Source organism: Prionailurus bengalensis, chromosome A1 (genome assembly GCF_016509475.1).
Source record: "Prionailurus bengalensis isolate Pbe53 chromosome A1, Fcat_Pben_1.1_paternal_pri, whole genome shotgun sequence".
Lineage (NCBI taxonomy): Eukaryota > Metazoa > Chordata > Mammalia > Carnivora > Felidae > Prionailurus > Prionailurus bengalensis.
In genome coordinates this window covers 29,110,207-29,130,129 of record NC_057343.1, presented here as the reverse complement: position 1 = coordinate 29,130,129, position 19,923 = coordinate 29,110,207, and the positions used below count along the sequence as shown (strand labels likewise).

General features: G+C 45.8%; 1 protein-coding gene across 1 annotated transcript; it reads left to right on the top strand.

The window, feature by feature from the left end:
• The first annotated feature begins 6,166 nt into the window (after positions 1-6,166).
• On the top strand, positions 6,167-19,923 carry RGCC (regulator of cell cycle). The gene is made up of 5 exons (XM_043579681.1): positions 6,167-6,423; positions 6,963-7,148; positions 16,330-16,437; positions 18,181-18,243; positions 19,529-19,923. The coding sequence occupies exons 1-5, from the start codon at positions 6,375-6,377 to the stop codon at positions 19,534-19,536; spliced, it is 414 nt and encodes a 137-aa protein (XP_043435616.1). The 5' UTR covers positions 6,167-6,374; the 3' UTR covers positions 19,537-19,923.

The window sequence follows — 19,923 nt, the reverse complement described above, 5'->3', positions numbered from 1 at the left end:
GACTGTTTTCCAAAGCAGTTGTAGTAATTTCTACTCTCACCAGCAACGTGTAAGACATCCTATTGATCTGCCCTCTTCAGAACTTGGTATTGCCAGATGTCTTAATTTTTGTCAATCGAATGGACGTAAAGTAGTATCTCGTTATGGTCTTGATTTGCATCTCCTAGATTATTTACAAGGGACTCAATAAATGGAACAGAAAAAAATGATTATCCATGTGAAAAGTAAGTCAGATCCTAATCTCACATCAGACATGCAAATCAACTCCAGATGGATTAGAGATTCAAACGTCAAAAGCAAAAACCTGAAAATTGTTAGGAGAAAATATGGGTAAATATATTTAGATCTTGGGGGTAGGGGAGGATTTCTTAAACACTGGACACCAAAAAAAACCTCACTATAAAAAAGAAGTGTGATGAATTTGACTAGAATGAAATCAAAAGCCTGTATTCATCAAAAGACATGGTAAAGAAGGTAAAAAGCTACAAATTGAGAGAAGACATGTCACATATAACGAAGAACCTATCAAAAATAGCTTAAGAATTGCTACAAAATCAAAAAGGAAAGGACAACAACCCAGTAGAAAAATAGGCAAAAGACATTTTCATAGAAGAGGAAACACATAGAGCCAATACTCATGTGGCAAACTCAATTTCCTCAATTTTGAAAAGCATCTTTTGAGAGAAAACAGGAGAGTTTAAAAGCTACTATAGTCTTCTTCCAGGTTAAGCAAAAGCCAGACATCTAGAAAAACACAATGCAACCTTAAACGTTCCTCTAATACTCAGGGAAAAGTAAAACACAAGGAAAGTAAAATATTTACTAATGTATTTTAAGTTTACTCTCTGATTTTGCTTATTCCTGTTGCCTTACACATTGTTGGCATTCAACAATGGTTAATTAATTGATTGATTTCCTGTGCCTGGTTCTCTGTAAGCCTAACTTTGATTTCTTTCAGACTTGGAACAGATGGGGCACATAGTTTTAAGACATTAAGAAACATTATAAAACGTGACCTTCCTTCTCTGAACTCTGTGCCCTGTTCGCTATAAGAATAAAGCATCCACGCGAAGGAAGAACTCAGATTTAATCTAAAAGGCATGGTATAGCTATGCAGAGCCCAGACCCTGTGGTTGAAAACAAAGTGCTTAGTCGGCATTGCGGCATTGCGAGGGAGAATCAGAGCACAAAAGCAGATGGGAATGCCCCCAGGGCCCACCCCCACATAGGGACCTTGAAATCAAACAAATGTGCTCTTATAAAACAGGCACTATATTGTAAGGTGACCTCACAGAGCACTAGTTTAATAAAGGTGACATTTTAGAGAGGAGGTACTTCGTTTGCATCAGATTGTTAACATGTGAGCTCACTGTATTTGACTGACAATTTTTTGCTTAGGAAAACAGCTCAGGATATTAATATTTCTGAAGACTGGTCAGGAGGGGAGTATCTAAAGGAAACGGATGTGCTAATATTACCTTGTATTTTCTGCAGAAGCTATAACTTAATTAGTATAATCTTTGTGTTGGTTGGTTGGAAATTACATACTAAGAGACTTAGAGTTTTGTTTTTTCTTTGACCCAGCAATTTATGAATTTATTCCATGAGTAAATTCATGACTTTATTTAAGGAAGCAATCATGAATGAGCCTAAATATATAGCTACTAAAATATTCATCAAAGTATCATCTGTAAAAATGAAAAAGTGAAAATAATCTGAATGTGGAAAATGGGGAACTGATTAAATTGTAGTCTATGCACATACCCATTAAAATGATGAGAAACAATATTTGAAGACATGGGGACTGATCTTATGGTCACAGGTTATAAACAGCATATAAGGCATGATTCTATTTAAAGCATATGCAGCAATGTATGCCTAAAGAAAACAAACTGGAGAGATATACACCAAGCAGAAGAGAAAAGGCAGCACAAATAAATAGAGGGCCACAGGACAGCCACAGAGCACAGACAGATTGGCAGAGATAGAAAGATTATGAGTAAAAACACAAACACAAAAACAAACCAACAAAAACAGTAGGACAATATTCGTTTGAAGGAATTTAAAAAATGTAAGCTGGAATCAACTCTCAAAAAAAAGAAAATCAGAGAAGATTCTTTCTTATTGCTGCTGTAACTGATTACCACAAACTTAGCTGTTGAAGACCATAGAAATGTATTATCTTACAGGTTTGTGTGTTAGGAATCTGGTAAGTATTCTCAGTGGGCCACAGTCAAGGTATTGGTGGAGCTGTGCTCCTTTGTGGAGTCTCTAGGGGAGAGTCTCTTTCCTTGCCATTTTCAGCCTCCAGAGACCATCCATTCTCCTGGCTTGTTGTCCCTTCCTCCATCTTCAAAGTCAGTATCTCTGATCATTCTTCCTTAGTCACATCTCCTTCTGACTATAGCCAGGAAGGGTTCTCTGCTTTTAAGGATTTGTGTGAGTTATCTCTTCACCTCAAGACCCTTAACCTTCATCACATCATGTTCGTTTTGGCACATTACTATGGGGATTTGGACGGGACATCCAGTTGTGATTGCTTTACAAAAAGCTGCCTCAAGTCTTTTTCTAGAAGGAGACCTGTGTGACCAAATGGCCTTCTGGAACCAGAAAAGTGTGTTAATCCTAGTGTAAGGCTGTATGGTTAATTTAGGTTCAGGGCTGGTGAAATACATATCCCCCACCTCTCCTCAGGAAGGGATAAGATCACAGTTGAACAGTGAGGTCACTTATCATCTTTGTCAATATGGCCATGTGGCTGGGACCGTGGGAGCCCCTGGAATAGAAAATGGAACAAGCCAGAAGGCTCAGTGGACTAGAGGTTTAACCTTTGTCTTTTGTCTGGTTCTACAGAAGGAAAAAACAGAGGTGGACTCATGTAAGCAATAAGAGATAGGTAAGAGCATGTTAACTGAAGCATTGTTTGTGACAGAGAAAGATTGGAAACAACGCAAATGTCCATCAACTAGAGACTGGATATACGAACTGTTCTGCAGTCATTCAATGGAATTCTATTTGGCAGATTCAGTGGAGAAACTAGATCTGTGTGTATCAACATATGTGAAAACAATGTTGAGTGAAAACAAACATGTTGCAGCACTAAAGTAGTTATGTAAATTTTAAAACACATAAAGCAATACTATGCATTTTTTTTCTGTAAACATATAAGTAAATTTAGTTTCACTATAAAAACATGGACTGGGAGGGTACTTACTGAGCTCATGGTAGTGGTTGTCTCTGGAGAGGGCAGGGGATAGGGCTGCGAAGGACAACCAAGGGGATAGCAACCTTACCTATATTGTTATATTTCTCTTATTAAATGTAGTTGAAGCATATGAAAAAGTGGTCAATTTAATTACTTATTAGTAAAGTGTAAATTAAAGCCACAGGAAGAAGAGGAAGGAGGAAGAGGAGGAATAAGAGGAGGTGGAGGAGGAGAAGGAGGAAGAGGGGGAGGAGGGGGCGCGGAGGGGGAAGGAGGAAGAGGAGGAAAAGGGTGAGGGGGAGGAGGCAGAGAGGAAGAACCACAGTCAGGTACCACAACACAGTCACTAGAATGTCTGAAATTAACAAGTCTAACAATATCATATGTTGACACAAATATGAAGCAACTGGAATTCTTACACATTGTGGGGAGTGTAGATTCATTCAATCACTGTTGGTTTGGAAACTGTTTCCCAGTATCTTTGAAAGCTAAATATGTGCCTATCCTGTGATTCTGAAATTCCACTCCGAGGTATAAGCTCAAGAGAAGTGAGGATGGGCCCCAAAAGAAATCTGCAAGGCTGTTCATAGCACCTTTGTTTATGTTAGTGGATGACTAGAGATAATCAAACCAACTAAGTTATTCCACTTCTAGATATACATCCTAGAGACTCTTCATCATGTACACAAGGAGGCCCAAGAATACTTATTGTATAGCCACTTACAGGAGCAACAACAGCAAAATAACAATGCAAGTTGCCCACCAGCAGGACAACGGCTTAATACTGCAACAATATGGATGGATCTCAAGGACGTTATGTTAAGTGAAAGAAGCCAGATATAAAAGAACACATACGGTGTGATTTTAAGGAGTTTCACAATTAGTAAAACTCATTTCTGGTGACAGAATTCAGAACAGGAGTTACCATAGGGGTTTACTAACGGAGTGCTATTGACTAGAAAATGGCATAGGGACCCTTCTGGGGTGCTGACAAAATACTGTATCTTGATCCGGTTGGTAATCACACACGTGTATACATAGGGAAACTTTATCAACTATACACTCAAGATTTGTGCACTTGACTGTATGTCAGTTTTGACACACACATAAAAGAAAATCCAAGGCAAAAATAACAATATGTTAGTTAACATGTGTTAATTCTCAGTGGTGGGTATAGATTACTTAATTCTCTGTATTTTCTTTATGTTAAAATTTACAATCAGGAAAGAGAGAGAGCAATAGTTCTCCATAGCCAAAGTGATACCCATCCTAGAGGGGCCCTCTGCCCAGCCATCTCCCCAACACGGGGGTGAGTTGACAACAACCAACCAGCCTGTGTTAGTGGATACAAGGTTATCTTCATGGTCACTCTCTCAGGAAATTGGTGTGGCTGCTAAAAAGTGGGGTGTTTTGTAGGCTCTTTTGAAGGTCAGTGTGGCTGATTCTTGAGCTGACAGGGACCCTGAGCCATCACGCATGAGCTGGACTAGAGCGCCAGCCTCCCTGCACCCCAGCCCCCCCAAAGAAGGCAGAATGGTATTTAGAGGGCAGCTCCGTGGCCTCAGCTTCCAGATTGGTTGCTGCTCCATTTAGCCCAGGGCATCACCCATATTGGGTGCATGGCAAGTCAAGAGGAAGGAAAAGAGAGGAACAAAGAATTTAAGGAGGTGGAAAAAATAAGAAAAAGAGGTAAAATGAAAGATGCATATGCCTTGCCCTGCAGCTTCAAGGACCTTGGTTATCTGCTTCCTTCCTTGGAGCCTCTTTCTCCTATGGCCTCAGCTCTTCACCTTACACTGTGGAGGAAGGGAGGGTGTGGTAAAGCCCAAAGTGGCTCCGAAATCAGACAGACCTGCCTTTCTGTCACTGAGTGGCAACCTGCTTGACCTCTGGTGCCTCCCTTTCCTCACCGGTGAAACAAGCATTAATCCACCTCTCAGGGTCGCTGTAGGGGCTGGAAATGGGGAATGCCAGGACCTGACCTAGGAGGCTCTTCATAACGGGGAAAGGGGGGTAAGAAGAGGCCTCTCTTCCCCCTGAGGTCAGTTTTGTGGGTCAGAGACGCTGGCAGCGTTGTCCAATAGAACTTTCTGAGATGATGGGTGTTGAGCACTTGATAGGTGTCTGGTGAGCCCTGGGGACTGAGTTTTTCATTGTATTCTATTTCAGCTGTTATATATTTACATAGTCACCTGTGACTAGTGGCTGCCGCAAGGGGCAGTGCAAGGAGAGTTATTCAAGGTCACGACTGCTCCCCCGCCAGGCGGCTGGGCAGGGTGGCCCATTGGTCTGGACACTGAAAGGCGCTGGGTATGCGCCGCATTTACGCAGTCATTTCTTCCCCTGAAAAAACTCTTCCTGAATAAAGTCGGGGCTGGCGTGAAAGCCCAGGACTGAGGTCAAACTCCGGGCTCCGGGATGGGAGCAATTAAGGTTTGTAACCGCGTGGACTCCACGACTTCGGTCCCTTCTCGTCCCCTACTCTCTCCAGTTTGCCTACAATCAGTAAGTCCCCTGGGGAAATGCGGTGGGGACACGGGAGCCTCCCTCTGCGTCTCCGCCACCCGTCTGGGCCTCCTAGGGCTACTGTATTCTTCGCAGCAAACGCTAGAGGCTCGGCACTTCCCATTTCACAGCTGAGGAAACTAAGGCTCCAGGTTAAGGGCGCGCGGCAGGAAGCGGGGGAGCTCCAGCCTAGCCGTAAACTCTTTGGGGCTCCGGTGGCGACAGAGACACTTCGGCGACTGGGGTTGTCAGGGCGCGCGGGCGAGGCGGCGAGTAAATATTTGGGGCTGTAACCCGGGCTCCGGCAACTCACCGTCACTGCGGTTCCCGGGCGGGCGCGTGGCGAGGGCGGCGCCTGGGGGACAGGGGCGTCCCCGCGTGGCGGCTGGGACAGACCTCGCGGCCCCGCCCCGGCCCGCCTCCGCCCGCGGCTATAAGACGGCAGAGCGGGAGGGTGGCGGCGGTGGGAGAAAGAGCGGGCGTGCGCACCGTGTTGCAGGCGGCTCGGCGGGAGCGCGGCCGGGCGAGGGCGGCCGGCAGAGCGGGAGCGCGGAGCGCGAGAGCCGGCCCGGAGCAGCCCCGGAGTGGGCGCGAGCGGGTGCACCGTTTCCGAGCCCAGCACCTCCTAGGACCCTCCGCCGCGCGCGCGGGGCCGAGCCTGCCCATGAAGCCGCCCGCAGCGCAGAGCAGCCCCGCGGCGGCCGCGGCCGCAGGTGAGTGCGGGACCCTGAAAGCCCTGGCCCCGCGGGCGCGGTGGGGGGCGAAAGGCGGGGGATCCGGGGGCGTCCCTTTACCCGCGGGTCCCCATCCTCCCCTGCGGGACCCTGCCCCTGGCGGGTTCAGCTGCCTTCCCCGCGCCTGGCTGGGGCCACTTAACGGGCGCAGCCTGACTCCGTCTTGCCACCGCTTACCCGTTCGCACGCGCCCCCGAGGGACGAGCGTGGGCACAAGTACCCTACAGCGCGTGGGAAAGAGTTCGGCCGCGTGGATTAGCTGGGTGACCTTTGGTCTGCAGCTTCACTCAGCGGAGGCTCAGTTTCCCCATCTCTAAAACGGGCACGATTCATACCACCGCCTCAGGGGCTGGTTGAGAGTATGAAAAGATAAGGAACGGGCAGTGACAGCGTGGCTGTCACTCGGCAGGCGCGCGCTGAATGTTAGTTATCTTGGGGAATGGTGGCGGCCCCCTCCAGGCCCGGGGACGGGATAGCCGTCCCGCTCCGGCACCTGAGTCTGTCATCCCTGTCCCCAGCCCCGGCCTTGGACTCGGCGGCCGCCGGGGACCTGACGGATGCGCTGTGCGAGTTTGACGCGGTGCTGGCCGACTTCGCGTCGCCCTTCCACGAGCGCCACTTCCACTACGAGGAGCACCTGGAGCGCATGAAGCGGCGGAGCAGCGCCAGCGTGAGCGACAGCAGCGGCTTCAGCGACTCCGACAGTAAGTGTGGCCCCACCGGGGAAGGCGCGGGAGCGCCGGGAACTCCCAACCAGGGGTCCTAGGGGCTCGAGTCTCAGTCTGCTTCTCTGGAAGCCGAGGGGTGGGGAGCCCAGCCAAGCGAGCCCTAAGGCTTCGCGCAGTCCCTAGGACGCCCGCAGAGAGGCAAAACCCCCGGGTTGTCACGCGAAGGCTGTTGGAGGCACGCGGGTCTACCTGCTGCCTGCAGGTGTCCTGAGGCCGGAGGGTTTAAGCAGCTGCCCCGACTCAGCCAGACCGGGCTCCCGGGACCCAAGCCAGGCCTTCCCACCGTTACTTCCCCTCCCTTCCTTTGCCCTTTTCTCTCTCTGCATGTTTTTCAGAGTATGTGTAGAAAGTGCCACAGGAATGGGGGTGGAGGGAGACATGGGAAGGCACAATACCGAAAAATTTGTGAAACCAGAAGTTTCATAAGCCGCTGTTCTTGGGATTTTTGAAATAACTTCTTGCGTTTTCTTCTGGCTCCGAGCTCCCAGACCGGCTGGTGCCCTGCATGCGGTTTTTGAAAGACTCCTTGGCACGGCGGGGCTCGAGTATTTTCGGAAGTGTCCTTCTTCCTTTAGGCAGGTCCACCGCCGGGACCGCTGGCTTCCACAGCTCCCCCCACCCCCACTCAGGCTGGAGAAGGAGCCAGAGAGCAGATGGGCACAGAGGTGCTTCCTGGCGGCTTTTCTCAGAAGGGAGACTACCGCAGGGTCTCTTTGTCCTAAACAACCTTGCAAGTAGTGAGACAATTTGTTTTTTGGTTTTTGTTTGTTTGTTTGTTTGTTTTTTAATTCGAGAACAAGTGGTCTTTAAGGATTATGGATATCTGTTTAGGTATCAGATAGCAAATTTGGTGACTTTTCAAATTGTTGGTTTTCAAATTCTGGAAGACTTACTATTTTTCAAAGCGAATTTAAATTTTTCTGACTTATTCTTGAGACTTCATTCCCTAGATGGGTTACCAGCACGAATGTCACTCCCTTTGCTGCCCTTGACTCTGGAAGTGAAAGCAATGACCCAAGGACCTTTCCTTGTGATTATCTTCTTTTGAAATCTGAAGCTCTTCCTTGTTCCAGAGCAAAGATATAGTCCCAGACCCCACCGTGAGCTGTCCTCCTGAGAATGAATAAAAGTGCTTGACACCCTGTTCAGGGTTTGAGTCAGAAACCTGAGGTCCATCATGACTTTCCTTGGCAGTCCTGCCCAAGGGTTAGATTTAATTGAAGCTTTTGAAGTGAACAGGGATGGAATAGTGTGCTGCTAATATTCTGTTTTGCATTTTTGGACTTGATTGCTAATGACCAGACCACTTGTTTTCAATTTCAAAGAGAAATCTCAAAACTTCTGAAATTTGTCTCAAAGCTGTGGCCAAACTGAAATATGTCTTCTTTTGCTGGGTCATGGAGCAAGTTATTCATCAAATGCAAGTTCTCTCTCCCACAAGAAAGAAAGCTGGGACAGACTGTCCAGTACTCCACTATTGCAAAGAACAAGTCCTTTCTGACACAGGGCCTCATTTGGCTAGGATGTGGTCTGAACTTGCCCATCCTGGGTGATTGCAGCTCCCTCTGGATAGGGTTTCAGATCTGGGACCTGTTTTCAGGGACCTGTTTTCAGAAACCCATCCTTAATGGTTTTGGGGGAGAAATTTGGAATAATCTATAGTTTCTTTTGGGGTGTATGTGCGTGCATGCATTTTGCTTTCTGCCCTTGTTGCTAACTGCTCAGCTAACCCTTAGTTTGGTGGCTAGAGAGTAATGGGGAGGGTATAAAGAAGGCCCAGATGATATTTGTCTTTTTTATAAATGTGTAGCTTATCCCCCATAAGACTGGTTAGAAATAGTCTTGGCAGAATCAGTGTATATCTAAACAGTAATTTCTTAAGGAAGCATACTGTGTGTATCTTAACTGCCACCAAGTACTGAGCACATACATTTATTATGCGTATTTGTCTATTCAATGCTTTTCTGAGGAAGAGAGTGTTTGAGAGAAGTAGATCCTACTGAGATTTAGGTCGCCAAAAGGGAGACATACCAGGATAATGATAATAAGAGCAGCTCAGTTTTACCAAGCCCTTACTATGATTTATTGTTATTATTTATTAGCTCTTATCAGTAGTGATTTCTTTGTTGGGCTTTAACTGTGTTATCTCATATGACCTCTACCACAGTCCTATAAGATAGGCACTGTTATCTCCATGTTTCTGATAAGACAGCAGAACTGCGTGAGCTGTCTCTAAGACCTTGCTCTGTCACCATGGATGGTTGGCTGGAATGGGAACCAGGTCCTCAGGAATAGACCTGAAGTCCCATTGGACCCAAATCATTCACCTGTTTATCAACAGTGGTTGTGTCTCTTCAAGGCAGTCGACATCAGGCTGGGTCCGGAGGGTCTTGGTTTCTACACCTGTAAAATGGAAAGGATGCTATTTAGTAGTACTGTTAGAAACATCCATAAGCTCATGATGAGGAAGAAAAAAATCACTGTTTCATGCTCTCAAGAAGACATTAAAATGCACACACCAGGCTCTATCACATAGGTCAGATGTATTTGAGCCAGTGTCTTGCATGCAAATGTTACATATGAGCTACAAACCAGCAGTACCTTGATTCTCACTCTGCCTGCTACTTACTGCTCTATGACTCAGAAGATCCACCTTCCAAGATAGCTCAAAGTAGCAGTTCTGTTTTTTGAAGAACCCTTCCTTTTCTCATTAGAAAAAAAAAAAAATTAGGGTTGCTTGCATACAAAGGAGAAACATAGATATTCCCTCCACCCAAAGAAGCAAGTTAGGAGAGAAGAATGGACATTTAAAAAGGAATACACCTTCCTGGGCATCTGGGTGGCTCGGTTGGTTAAATGTCTGACTCTTGATCGTGGCTCAGGTCATAATCTCATGGTTGTGAGATCACGCCTTCTGTCAGATCCAACTGGGCATAGAGGCTGCTTGGGATTCTGTCTCTCTCCCTCTCTCTCTCTCAGCTCCCCACCTCCTGCCCTGTACACACACTCTCTCTCTTTCTCAAAAAAGAAAAGAAAAGAAAAGGAAAGAAAAGAAAAGAAAAAAAGAAAGAAAGAAAGAAAGAAAGAAAGAAAGAAAGAAAGAAAGAAAGAAAGAAAAGAAATACTCCTTCCTGTTCCTACTGATGGGGTGGGAGGGGGAGGTCCTCCAAAGATGTGAAGAGGACCAAAATGAAAATTCCAAGATAACTCCACATTAAAGATGGCATTCAAATAGGGGTTGATCAAAACAGGCTGGTTCCTTTTCCCTAGACTTTGGTCCAGCAGGTGAGATCTCAGACACTTTAGTGGGAACAGTTTTTTTTTTTTTTTTTTTTTTCCAACGTTTATTTATTTTTGGGACAGAGAGAGACAGAGCATGAACGGGGGAAGGGCAGAGAGAGAGGGAGACACAGAATCGGAAACAGGCTCCAGGCTCTGAGCCATCAGCCCAGAGCCCGACGTGGGGCTCGAACTCACAGACCGCGAGATCGTGACCTGGCTGAAGTCGGACGCTTAACCGACTGTGCCACCCAGGCGCCCCAGGGAACAGTTTTAACATCAGCAGTGGAAAGGCAGTGTTGTTCAAACTTGACCCTTAGAGGGATTTTAGGGGTTGTAAACTTCTTTGGTTTTAACTTTTAAAAAAATATATTGTTTTCAGTATTTTCAAAATTGTAAAGGCACACCATGATTTCTCAAATATGTCTAATGAAATTTTAACTCATAATTACTGGTTTTCTAAAAATTTTTAATGTTTATTCATTTTTGAGAGGAAGAGACAGACAGAACACAAGTGGGGAAAGGGCAGAGAGAGAGGGAGACAAAGAATCCGAAGCAGGCTCCAGGCTCCAAGCTGTTAGCACAGAACCTGATGCAGGCTTGAACTCGTGAACCTTGAGATCATGACCTGGGCTGAAGTCAGACTAATGCCCAACTGACTGAGCCACTCAGGCGCCCCTTTAATTACCAAGTTTTAGCCAATGTGTTAATTTATGTTTCCACTGAATGATTTTATATGAAGTTTACAGTATTACCTTGAACTTTAAATGGTGGTATGAACTCCTATCTCTGCAGTATTGGGATTTCACTTACCTTTTTTCCTTTGAAGAGAGGAAGTGTTTTGCTACTTAACAGGAAGGGTCTGAAGGCTGCTGGGACTGCAAGAGATATTGTGATGTTGTGGAGCCGTTTTAGGGAATGAGGAACTGGCTTCTTTCAGCAGGTGCAAGACCAGAACATTTGTATATCTTTTCCTAGTCTTCTCCAGCTTGGCCCTGGGAGAGAAGGTACCCTGTGGACAGTGGGTGTTAGCATGACAGGTAGCATATTGGCTGATTTGGCATAGGAGATCCAGAGACTGGAATCTGAACTTGTTCAAGCCTTGAGAGAACGAGAAGTTAGAAGCTCTTGGGCTGCCCTGGCACTGTTAGGAATTCCAGATGGGTGACAGGTCTCACTCGGACGGAGACCTCGAGAGGTGTCCAAAGGGACCCAGCGGTCAGGGAAGCTGGGACAATATTGGTGAAAGGGAAAAGGGCTCTTTCTTACTCTATCCTACTTTTAGTGAGGCTTTCAGGATTTAGATTTTGTGGAGGAGATTCACCCCTCCCCACCACCATTCACTGTGGCAAAAGGGAAAGAGGTCCAAGGCTTTCTTTTTCTCAGTTAATTACTATAGTTTGCTTGTCTTCAACGTGTGGGATTGTTCTATATTTACAGGAGCTCTGGGCAAGGTTTACTGTCTGTGGTTTTACTTCCCTCTGGAGTAGCACATGTTGGTGCTAACCCTAAATTACCTTCCTCCCCACCCCCAAACTAAAAGAGCACAACTACCTTTTAAACAAGCTTCTGTTTTTTACAGCTGAGTTTCTCAAACTCTGTTGGTGCTCTTAAAGTTAGATCTTTGTATATTGAATATGCTTACATTTCTTCTGATGGTGTCTTAGGGAACTTGGTACCTAAGTTTGAGGTTCCTGGATTCTGCACGCCAAGTTGACTGGCCAAAGACATTTCTAATGGGCCTTTGAGATGCTTGTGAGATGGGGCTTTAGAGCTGATTGAAGTAGATTTTGTGGAGCCCTGAAATGTAGTCTTATCACCTGCTAAGGTTCCCCAAATCATCACTGATTGTGTCCTTGAACCCCTCTTAATGGCACCACCTGATATTGGGGTGGGGCCATAATACATTAATATGCTATCAGCCAGCAACACATTGCTATCATTTTATCAGACTAACAGGCTGTTGTTTTGCAAGGGATAGAGTTCCAGAGGCGTGAAAAGAACAGGAAGTTAGACTTTACTTACCTTTTAATCTACCCCAATGCCTACCGTGAAGTCTTGTTCATTGAGGGTGCTTAATAAAAGTCCATGGAGTGAAATTTTATGGGATAAAGGAAAGTGATGTCTAGAGGTTGGGGGCACTTCTGTGTTGGTGGTTTGTTTTAGGGAGGTTTATTCGAGGGTGCCTCAGAAGATAAGCCTCTCTTGAGAATTTTGCTGCTATCTAAAGAAGAGGAGGAAGCCCAGGCTCAGAATCTTGCTTGTTAACTATTCGCTGTGGGGCCCTTTGCTCTCCTGGACAGGTTATCCTCCATTTAACTAGGAACTTTAGAATAAAATCATGAAAACCAGGGGCGCCTGGGTGGCTCAGTTCGTTAAGTGTCTGACTTCAGTTCAGGTCATGATCTCTCAGTCCATGAGATCCAGCCCTGCCTTGGGCTCTGTGCTGACAGCTCAGAGCCTGGAGCCCGCCTCAATTCTGTGTCTCCCCCTCTCTCCGCCCCTCCCCCCTGCTCACATCTCTCTCTCTCTCTCAAAAATAAACATTAAAATAATTAATTTAAAAAATCATGAAAATCATACATATCATACACGGAGTGGCTAGCTTACTATTTCCCTTTTGCTAAGGAAGAGACTAAGGCTCAGAGGTGAAGTGATTTGCACAGGGCCACGCGGTTGTCATATGGCCCCTTATCCCATACAGCTCTACTGTGGCAGCTTCTGCTGAACCTTGTGGTAGCTTTGGGCTTCCTGAAGTTACTTTTTTTCATCTTTTTCATGAATGACGTATGTAGAATATTACCACAGGGTGGGACTGAACTGTGGGCAGGTTTGGCTTCAGGATGCTGAGGGTTCGCTTCCTGTTGATGGTTGAATATTTTGGAGCCTGGAGTTAGGTCTGGCTCAGATTGTGCACAGAAACTCATGGAAAGAGAGAGGAATCAAGGTGTGGCAATGAGCTGCTGTGTGAACTTGTGTGTGTGGTTGGTTAGGAGGTGTGGGGGAGAGGGGAAGTGGGGAAGTGAGTGTATGCTAAGTTGACATGGTTGTGTGTGTGTGTGTGTGTGTGTGTGTGTGTGTGTGTGTGTTTGCGTGTATCTATCTCTATATATCTATATAGGGGTATACATATATATATATATATATATATATGTATATATAGGTAGATATTGTAGCCAGAATTTTTTTTCTCTCCCTCATTGGGGGAGTAGCATTCCCCCATTCATTAGCAGTAAGAGGAACTTCTGATTATGTTAAGTTTGATTTGCAACTGAATTTATTAGGCAAGTAACAGCCAGTTTGTCTATATATTTTCTGAGTTTGAAGAAAATACTTGGATCAAAAAGGCATATTAGCACCAGGCTGTAAAGGCTAAGAGGTACACAGTGACAACATCCCAGTACCATGACTCATTCTCTACAGAGTCTCCAAACCACCTGAGTTTTTCCTGAATCCTCACTGGATTCTTTTTTTCCTACCATTTTGCAATGGCCTTTTTCCTGTCTAGATCATTCCTTCCCCGAAAGTTCAATGACATTTGGTCTACTTGCCTGTGAGGTAAACAAACCATGTGTGCGTGTGTCCCTTCCCCCCAAAGGATGGCTGTATGTGGATGTAAAATTGCTGAAAGTTGGAGCAGAATAGGGATGAAGTCCAAAGTCAGGGCAAGGGCCAGTGGTGCAGGGCTGGGTGGAGTGAGGTATGCTGGTGAAACTGGCTCTCAAGGGCCAAGTGTTTCTGAGAGATAGAGACCAGAGGTGTGGCCACAAAAGCCTGGGCCAGCGAGTCTCTGGGTTTGGCGGTCTGGGCCAGGGATGGGAGCGATGCTGTCAGGTGTCCTCAGAGCCAAAGATAATGTGCCAAACGCCTCATGTTCTTTCCTTCTGGCTCAGGGGTTTGGGCACGAAGCCGGCCTCCACAGGGCTCTCTGTGGTTTTCCTGCCCCTGGGTCTTACCTCATCTTTTCCCCTACAAGTTTCTCAGGTTCTATTTGTGGCGATTCTCCTACCTATTGCGTGGTGACAAACAGTGACGCCCTGCTGTAGGTCTGCCATGGACACAGCCGCTTTCCTGTATGTAAGGGAAAGGCTTTCCCTTGAGAAAAACCAGACTGCTCTAGGGGTGGGCTCAGCTGGAAAAGCAAGCAGAAGGGCTTCCCCATTTGAGTTCCTGTGCAAGTGTCCTGAGACATGTTAATGGGCTGCCACAAAAAAGGTGTCCCATAGTTAAACTGGAGAAACAAGACTTCTCAGGGACATTGAAGTGGGAAGACCCAGTAGGAGTCTCCAAAGGTGCTCAGTGTTTCTCAAACTTAGTTGATCACATACATGGTTCTTCTTTCCCAAGGACCAGTGTTCTGAGGAACATTTTTTGGGGGAAATATTATGTGTGGGGTTTGGTATTTTGGATCTCAGTAGGTGTTCATCACCAAAGCCCTGAAAAGTGACTGTGGTCCTTTTAGGTGACTTAGGCTGGACCTCTGAGGGGAGAAAAGATCGTGAGAGTTGGGCATGTCTGGAAAAGTGGACAAGATAACGCGTAGGTCAGGAAGATAAGACGGCACTGGGGCCACCTGGTCAGAGGAGGGTGGGAGGAAAGGGAGCCAGGTGTAGGGTCTGAGAACTTGCAGTAGCCTTTTAGGGATGAAGCTGAATTATTGTGTGATGAGAAACCTCTGCTTTGGAAAACGCTTTTTATCTTTTATAACTTATTCATGTTCACTTTGAGTTATGGGGACCAAAGAAAGAAGTTTTTGCCTCCTCCTGAGTTGGAGGTCGTTGGATTCAAGTGAGTGAATCCCAAAGAGAGTCCTGGCCAGGCCCTCTTGATTCAGCCGCCCTCTGTCACCTGAAGAGACTTTCCAGAGGTCATATCTGCTACAAGTGTGCCTGGCTTTGTGTTTTGTTTTAGCCAGGAAGACTGTTACTTTGTGACCTCACAGGCCACATCCTGCTTCCGCTGGCTGCTCTGCCTTTGAGCCCTTTGAGGGGGTGGAACTCAGCCACCAGCTCCCTTTTGGTGTCATGGCCACATGGCTGAACTGGCTATGGGCTGGTTTCCTCATTTTTGGCAGGATTTAGAGAAGTAGAGTCTCAGAACTTCAGAGCTGGAAGGAACTTTAAGGATTATGTAGCCTTCCCATTGTATTGATGGCTAAGCCGAGGCTCAGAGATGCTGTCTTGCCCAAGGGCGCCCGAGTATCTAAGTAGCTGAGCTGCTTCCCTTGACTCCCAGCACAACTCTGCTTCTGGGACCTTGCCTTGCTCTTGCTGTTGCTCTGGTCTTTGGGGTACGGCATTAGAAGAAGCCACAGGATCACTCCAAGTGTCTATAATTGACAACGTCTGGAAGAAATATTTGTCTCTGACCCTCTAGCTTATCCTCAGAATGTAGGTTCTCAGGAAAACCAGGCCAAAGACAGTCTTGAGCAGTCAGGGAGGATTCTGAAGTAATGGGACCCAACCTTATGTTTGTATTTCGGGGAGTTCAGAGGGCAGAAGGGACATTTTTCAGGAGAGACGATTCTTTAGGTCTAAAATCCTGAACCAGCCCCCCACCCCACAATAGCCAAGCATCGGCTCGGCTCTCAGACACCTGGGCAGTGGGATCCTGTGTGTTGCAAAGGAGGCTGCTCTGGTCGTGATCATCCCGTCACACTCTCCTTTTTTTTTAGGGAAGCAAGGCCTTCAGTGTGCCTGACTGGACACACACACACACACACACACACACACACACACACAGGCACACACCCCTATCTCAAATCATTTTTGGGCATGACTATAAAATCTGGAAATCAACCTGTTTTCTTTACAACTTTGCTCCTTTGGGAGATGCGCTGAAGACCATCTCGAACGAGTTACATTTTCTTTCCTGAAAGGTGCAGATTCGCTCTATAGGAACAGCTTCAGCTTCAGTGATGAAAAACTGAATTCTCCAACAGATGCTGCTCCAGCTCTTCTCTCCCCCACCGTCCCTCCTCGGAAAGGTAGGCTCGTGAGTGGTGGTATGAGGGTTTTGGTTTCCTTCTTCTCTCACCCTTCCCGGTCTCTTGTCTCTTCCGCCTGACCCCCGACCCTTCCCAAATGTGCAAAATGAATAGATAAAACTAACATCTTCGTATGGTGTGAGGTGGAACTGTCCTTTCTCAGGATTCTGATCGGTGTAAAAATGAAATCAGGTAATTGAGGGGCAAGGAACCAGATCCGCAGGGAGAAAGAACGCTTGTCTTTAGACTCTGCTTTCTCTCACGTGGTGTAATCAAGACCATGCCAAATGACAGTGCTCTCTCAGACTGGTTGGTTCGAGAATTGAAAACTCAGCAGTTAGGGTTTGCAGAAAGTGAGATCCTTTTTATTGCATTAACTATGTAACCAATGCTTTCAGATTACCAATTTAGCAATTCAAGGGGGTCATCATCATGAGGCAAGCCATGATCTCACATGATTTAAAATAGCAGCTCCAGCCTGTCTCTACTGTGATATTAATAGACCTAAAAAGTTTTTAAAGATGCATGAGCAGTTTCTTATTTTTTGGAACTTGTAAAGTGTCTCCAGCTAGAGAGCTGAATGTTCTGTTACATTGGACAAGTGCCCTCTTGAAAACAAAAGGAGTTTTTCTCTTCAAGAAACATTATACTTGCTGAAAATAGTTGCAGAATGCAATAAAAATGGAACATGGTTAAAAAGAAATATGAAGATTCTATTACTTTTCTCACTCTTGGCATTAAAGGCAGAATTTCCCTCTTTTTCAAAAGAGTGATTTTTAAATTCTCCTCTCAACGTAGCAGTGTTGAGCAGTCACTAGGGACTCTGCTGTTGTCCAGCTCTCTGCAAAACGGAGCTATTGAATTCAGAGAGACAGGGCAGTCTAGGAAGTGGCTGAAAACGTGCCCAGATTTGCTACCTGATCTTTAAGAGGTAGGAATTAAAGAAGGAGGAAAAAGCCCTAGTGGCAAATTGACTTTAAAAGCTGAGAACAACGAGCCATTTGTAGCCAGCCAGCAAGGGTTAATTAATACAAATATCCAGGCACGCGTTTCGGACAAGGCATGAATGACGAACCCTACAGGAACGAGTATGTGTCTCAGGATATAGAGGGAACAAAATCAAGACAAGGACTGGCTGCCTTGTCCTGACAGCTGGATGGGATGAGGCTGTCCCAGACCCGGAGGCCTCAGTTTGCCTTTCTGTACCATTTTGACAAAGAACAGCGGCTCCTCCTTCATTTCATACCGAGGGCTGTGGTATTGCCCTGGGGTGGTGGCACAAACAAGAATGTGTCAAAGGCGAGGCTTAGTGGGAATATTGAATCTGGGTGTCCACTGCACTGTGCCACGCTTACCGGACATTTTTGACTGATAACTCAAAACCTACAGAGTCAAAAAAATCAAAACTTTTCATCTTCCTTTCCAGCCTCTCCTCTCCCCTGCCCCTCAGACTTTTAAGGTAGTGAAGGGAGATTCTTCTTCTAGGTTGTTGGGGTGAGGGTGGCACAGGGGATGATGAACTGAAAAAACACAAGAAGGGGACGTCTAGGTTAATCTTCAGAATCAGTGTCTGAGTTGACTGTAAATAAACATTGGAGCAGACACTTGGGGTTGGTACAGGACAGTCTGAAATAACGTCTCTGAAGATCCAGAGATACAAAATGGGGTCGCATAATCCTGGGAACAGAGGGCTTCTTGAGCTGTCATTGATATGGAAACTGAAGGTCGACTCTTGTTTTTCAGCTAAACTAGGAGACACGAAAGAGCTAGAAGACTTTATTGCTGATCTTGACAGAACATTAGCGAGTGAGTACACGCCTCGTATTAAAAAAATCAAACAGAAAACCAACCAACACCGCTGATAAAGTGCCATAATAGTTACCAGCTTGCCTGGGGGCAGGAAGTTACATCACTGGGCTTCTTTAGGTTCAGAAACAGGACCCTAGTGGCTCAGAAGGAAATTCTGAGGACAAGTTTGCATTAATGTAGACCGTGTGCCTTTCCAAACAGTGAGAACAGGTTACCAGCAAACAATGACATTTTGTTTGAAAAATGCAGAGTAGTTATTAGAGCAGGATTGGAGCTTCACCATCACTATGTCCTGGCAGGCTTTTTGGAGGAGAAATGAGCCGACTGACTACAAAAGCAATGTGCTAACAAGCCAGATGGTTCCATCCCATGGGCCAAGGAAGTGTTCCCAGGTTAGATCCAAGGATTTGGGAGGTCTGACTTCTAAAGGGTTGAATCCCAAAAGAAAGAATTGGCCTGGGGAGACCCCATAGCCAAAGGCTCACACCAATTAGTGAAAAACCTGGATTAAGTACACACTACTTTGTGTCCCATTTGGCAGTTACACTAATGGTACCCCTTTATGTGACTGGAAATGTTGGGAACTGAAGATATCAGACCATAACTACAATGGGGGTGGGGGGTTGTCCAGAAGACGGGGCCCTGAGAACCAATCTACCCACTCTGTTTCAAGAGGAAAGGATTACAGGAGCCAGAAGAATCAGCTAGGACTTCTGGGATAAAAGTTTCAGCAGCTCTACTCTTGGGGGGGGGGGGTCTCATTCAGTCACAGAGCAGAAGAATTTTGTCCTAGGGTCTTAATTTTTTTAATGAAAGAGTTGATTTTCCATAAGGAATGTTTTATGCTATGCTCTGCTAAATAGCCAGGGGTAACCTGAAAAATTAGATCCAAAGCTGGTTATGTAAAAATGACCCTGTTCCTCATACTGTTTCAGACAGACGTAAATCTCAAGTGGAAAGTCCTTGTGTATTTTCTACATTCTCTTGCCCGTTCTCTTACCTGCTATACCATCCCACATCAGAAGACCCACGCCTGTTTTGACAGAGATTATTGTAATTACAGCACAATTTGTATGAGACCCGTGGAACAAGCCTGCCTACTTCATGGAAATTGCAGCTGGCCGCCCGGTTGTACCAGTTAATCAGACATACATTACGTGGGAAACCTGCCATTAAGTGTGATGCTTTGATGCCTGTCTGCGACGGTGTTAAGCTCTGGTTAAGCCTAGGAATTGGAAACTCTTATGAGTGCATGATAACCTTATTTATCTCCTTTTAACAGGTATGTGAAACAAGGAGAAGTTCTGGGTCCTTTCATCCTAAGGGAGAAGCTTCAGAAAGCTCCGAGGACCCTGGTAAACTCAGCTACGGAATTTGCTGCCAGAGCAGACAGAGATGAGAACTCACCTACCAGTAGGCCATTCTCAGACTCGTTCTGAAACCAGCCTTTGATCATCTCTGGGCAATTTAGAGAGTGAAACTGACTTTGTTGACCAGCTTGCAGCATATTAGAACAGATGACCCATGCTAATATTGTATTTTCTCTCAAAACATAGCTTTCCTGTAATTTAAAGTGCATTTATGGAAATATTTGTAATTAATTATATATAGTTGGAAACAGTAATATGCTTTTCCCAGTATAATATATTTTTGTATGCAAATAAAATTTGAACTGGA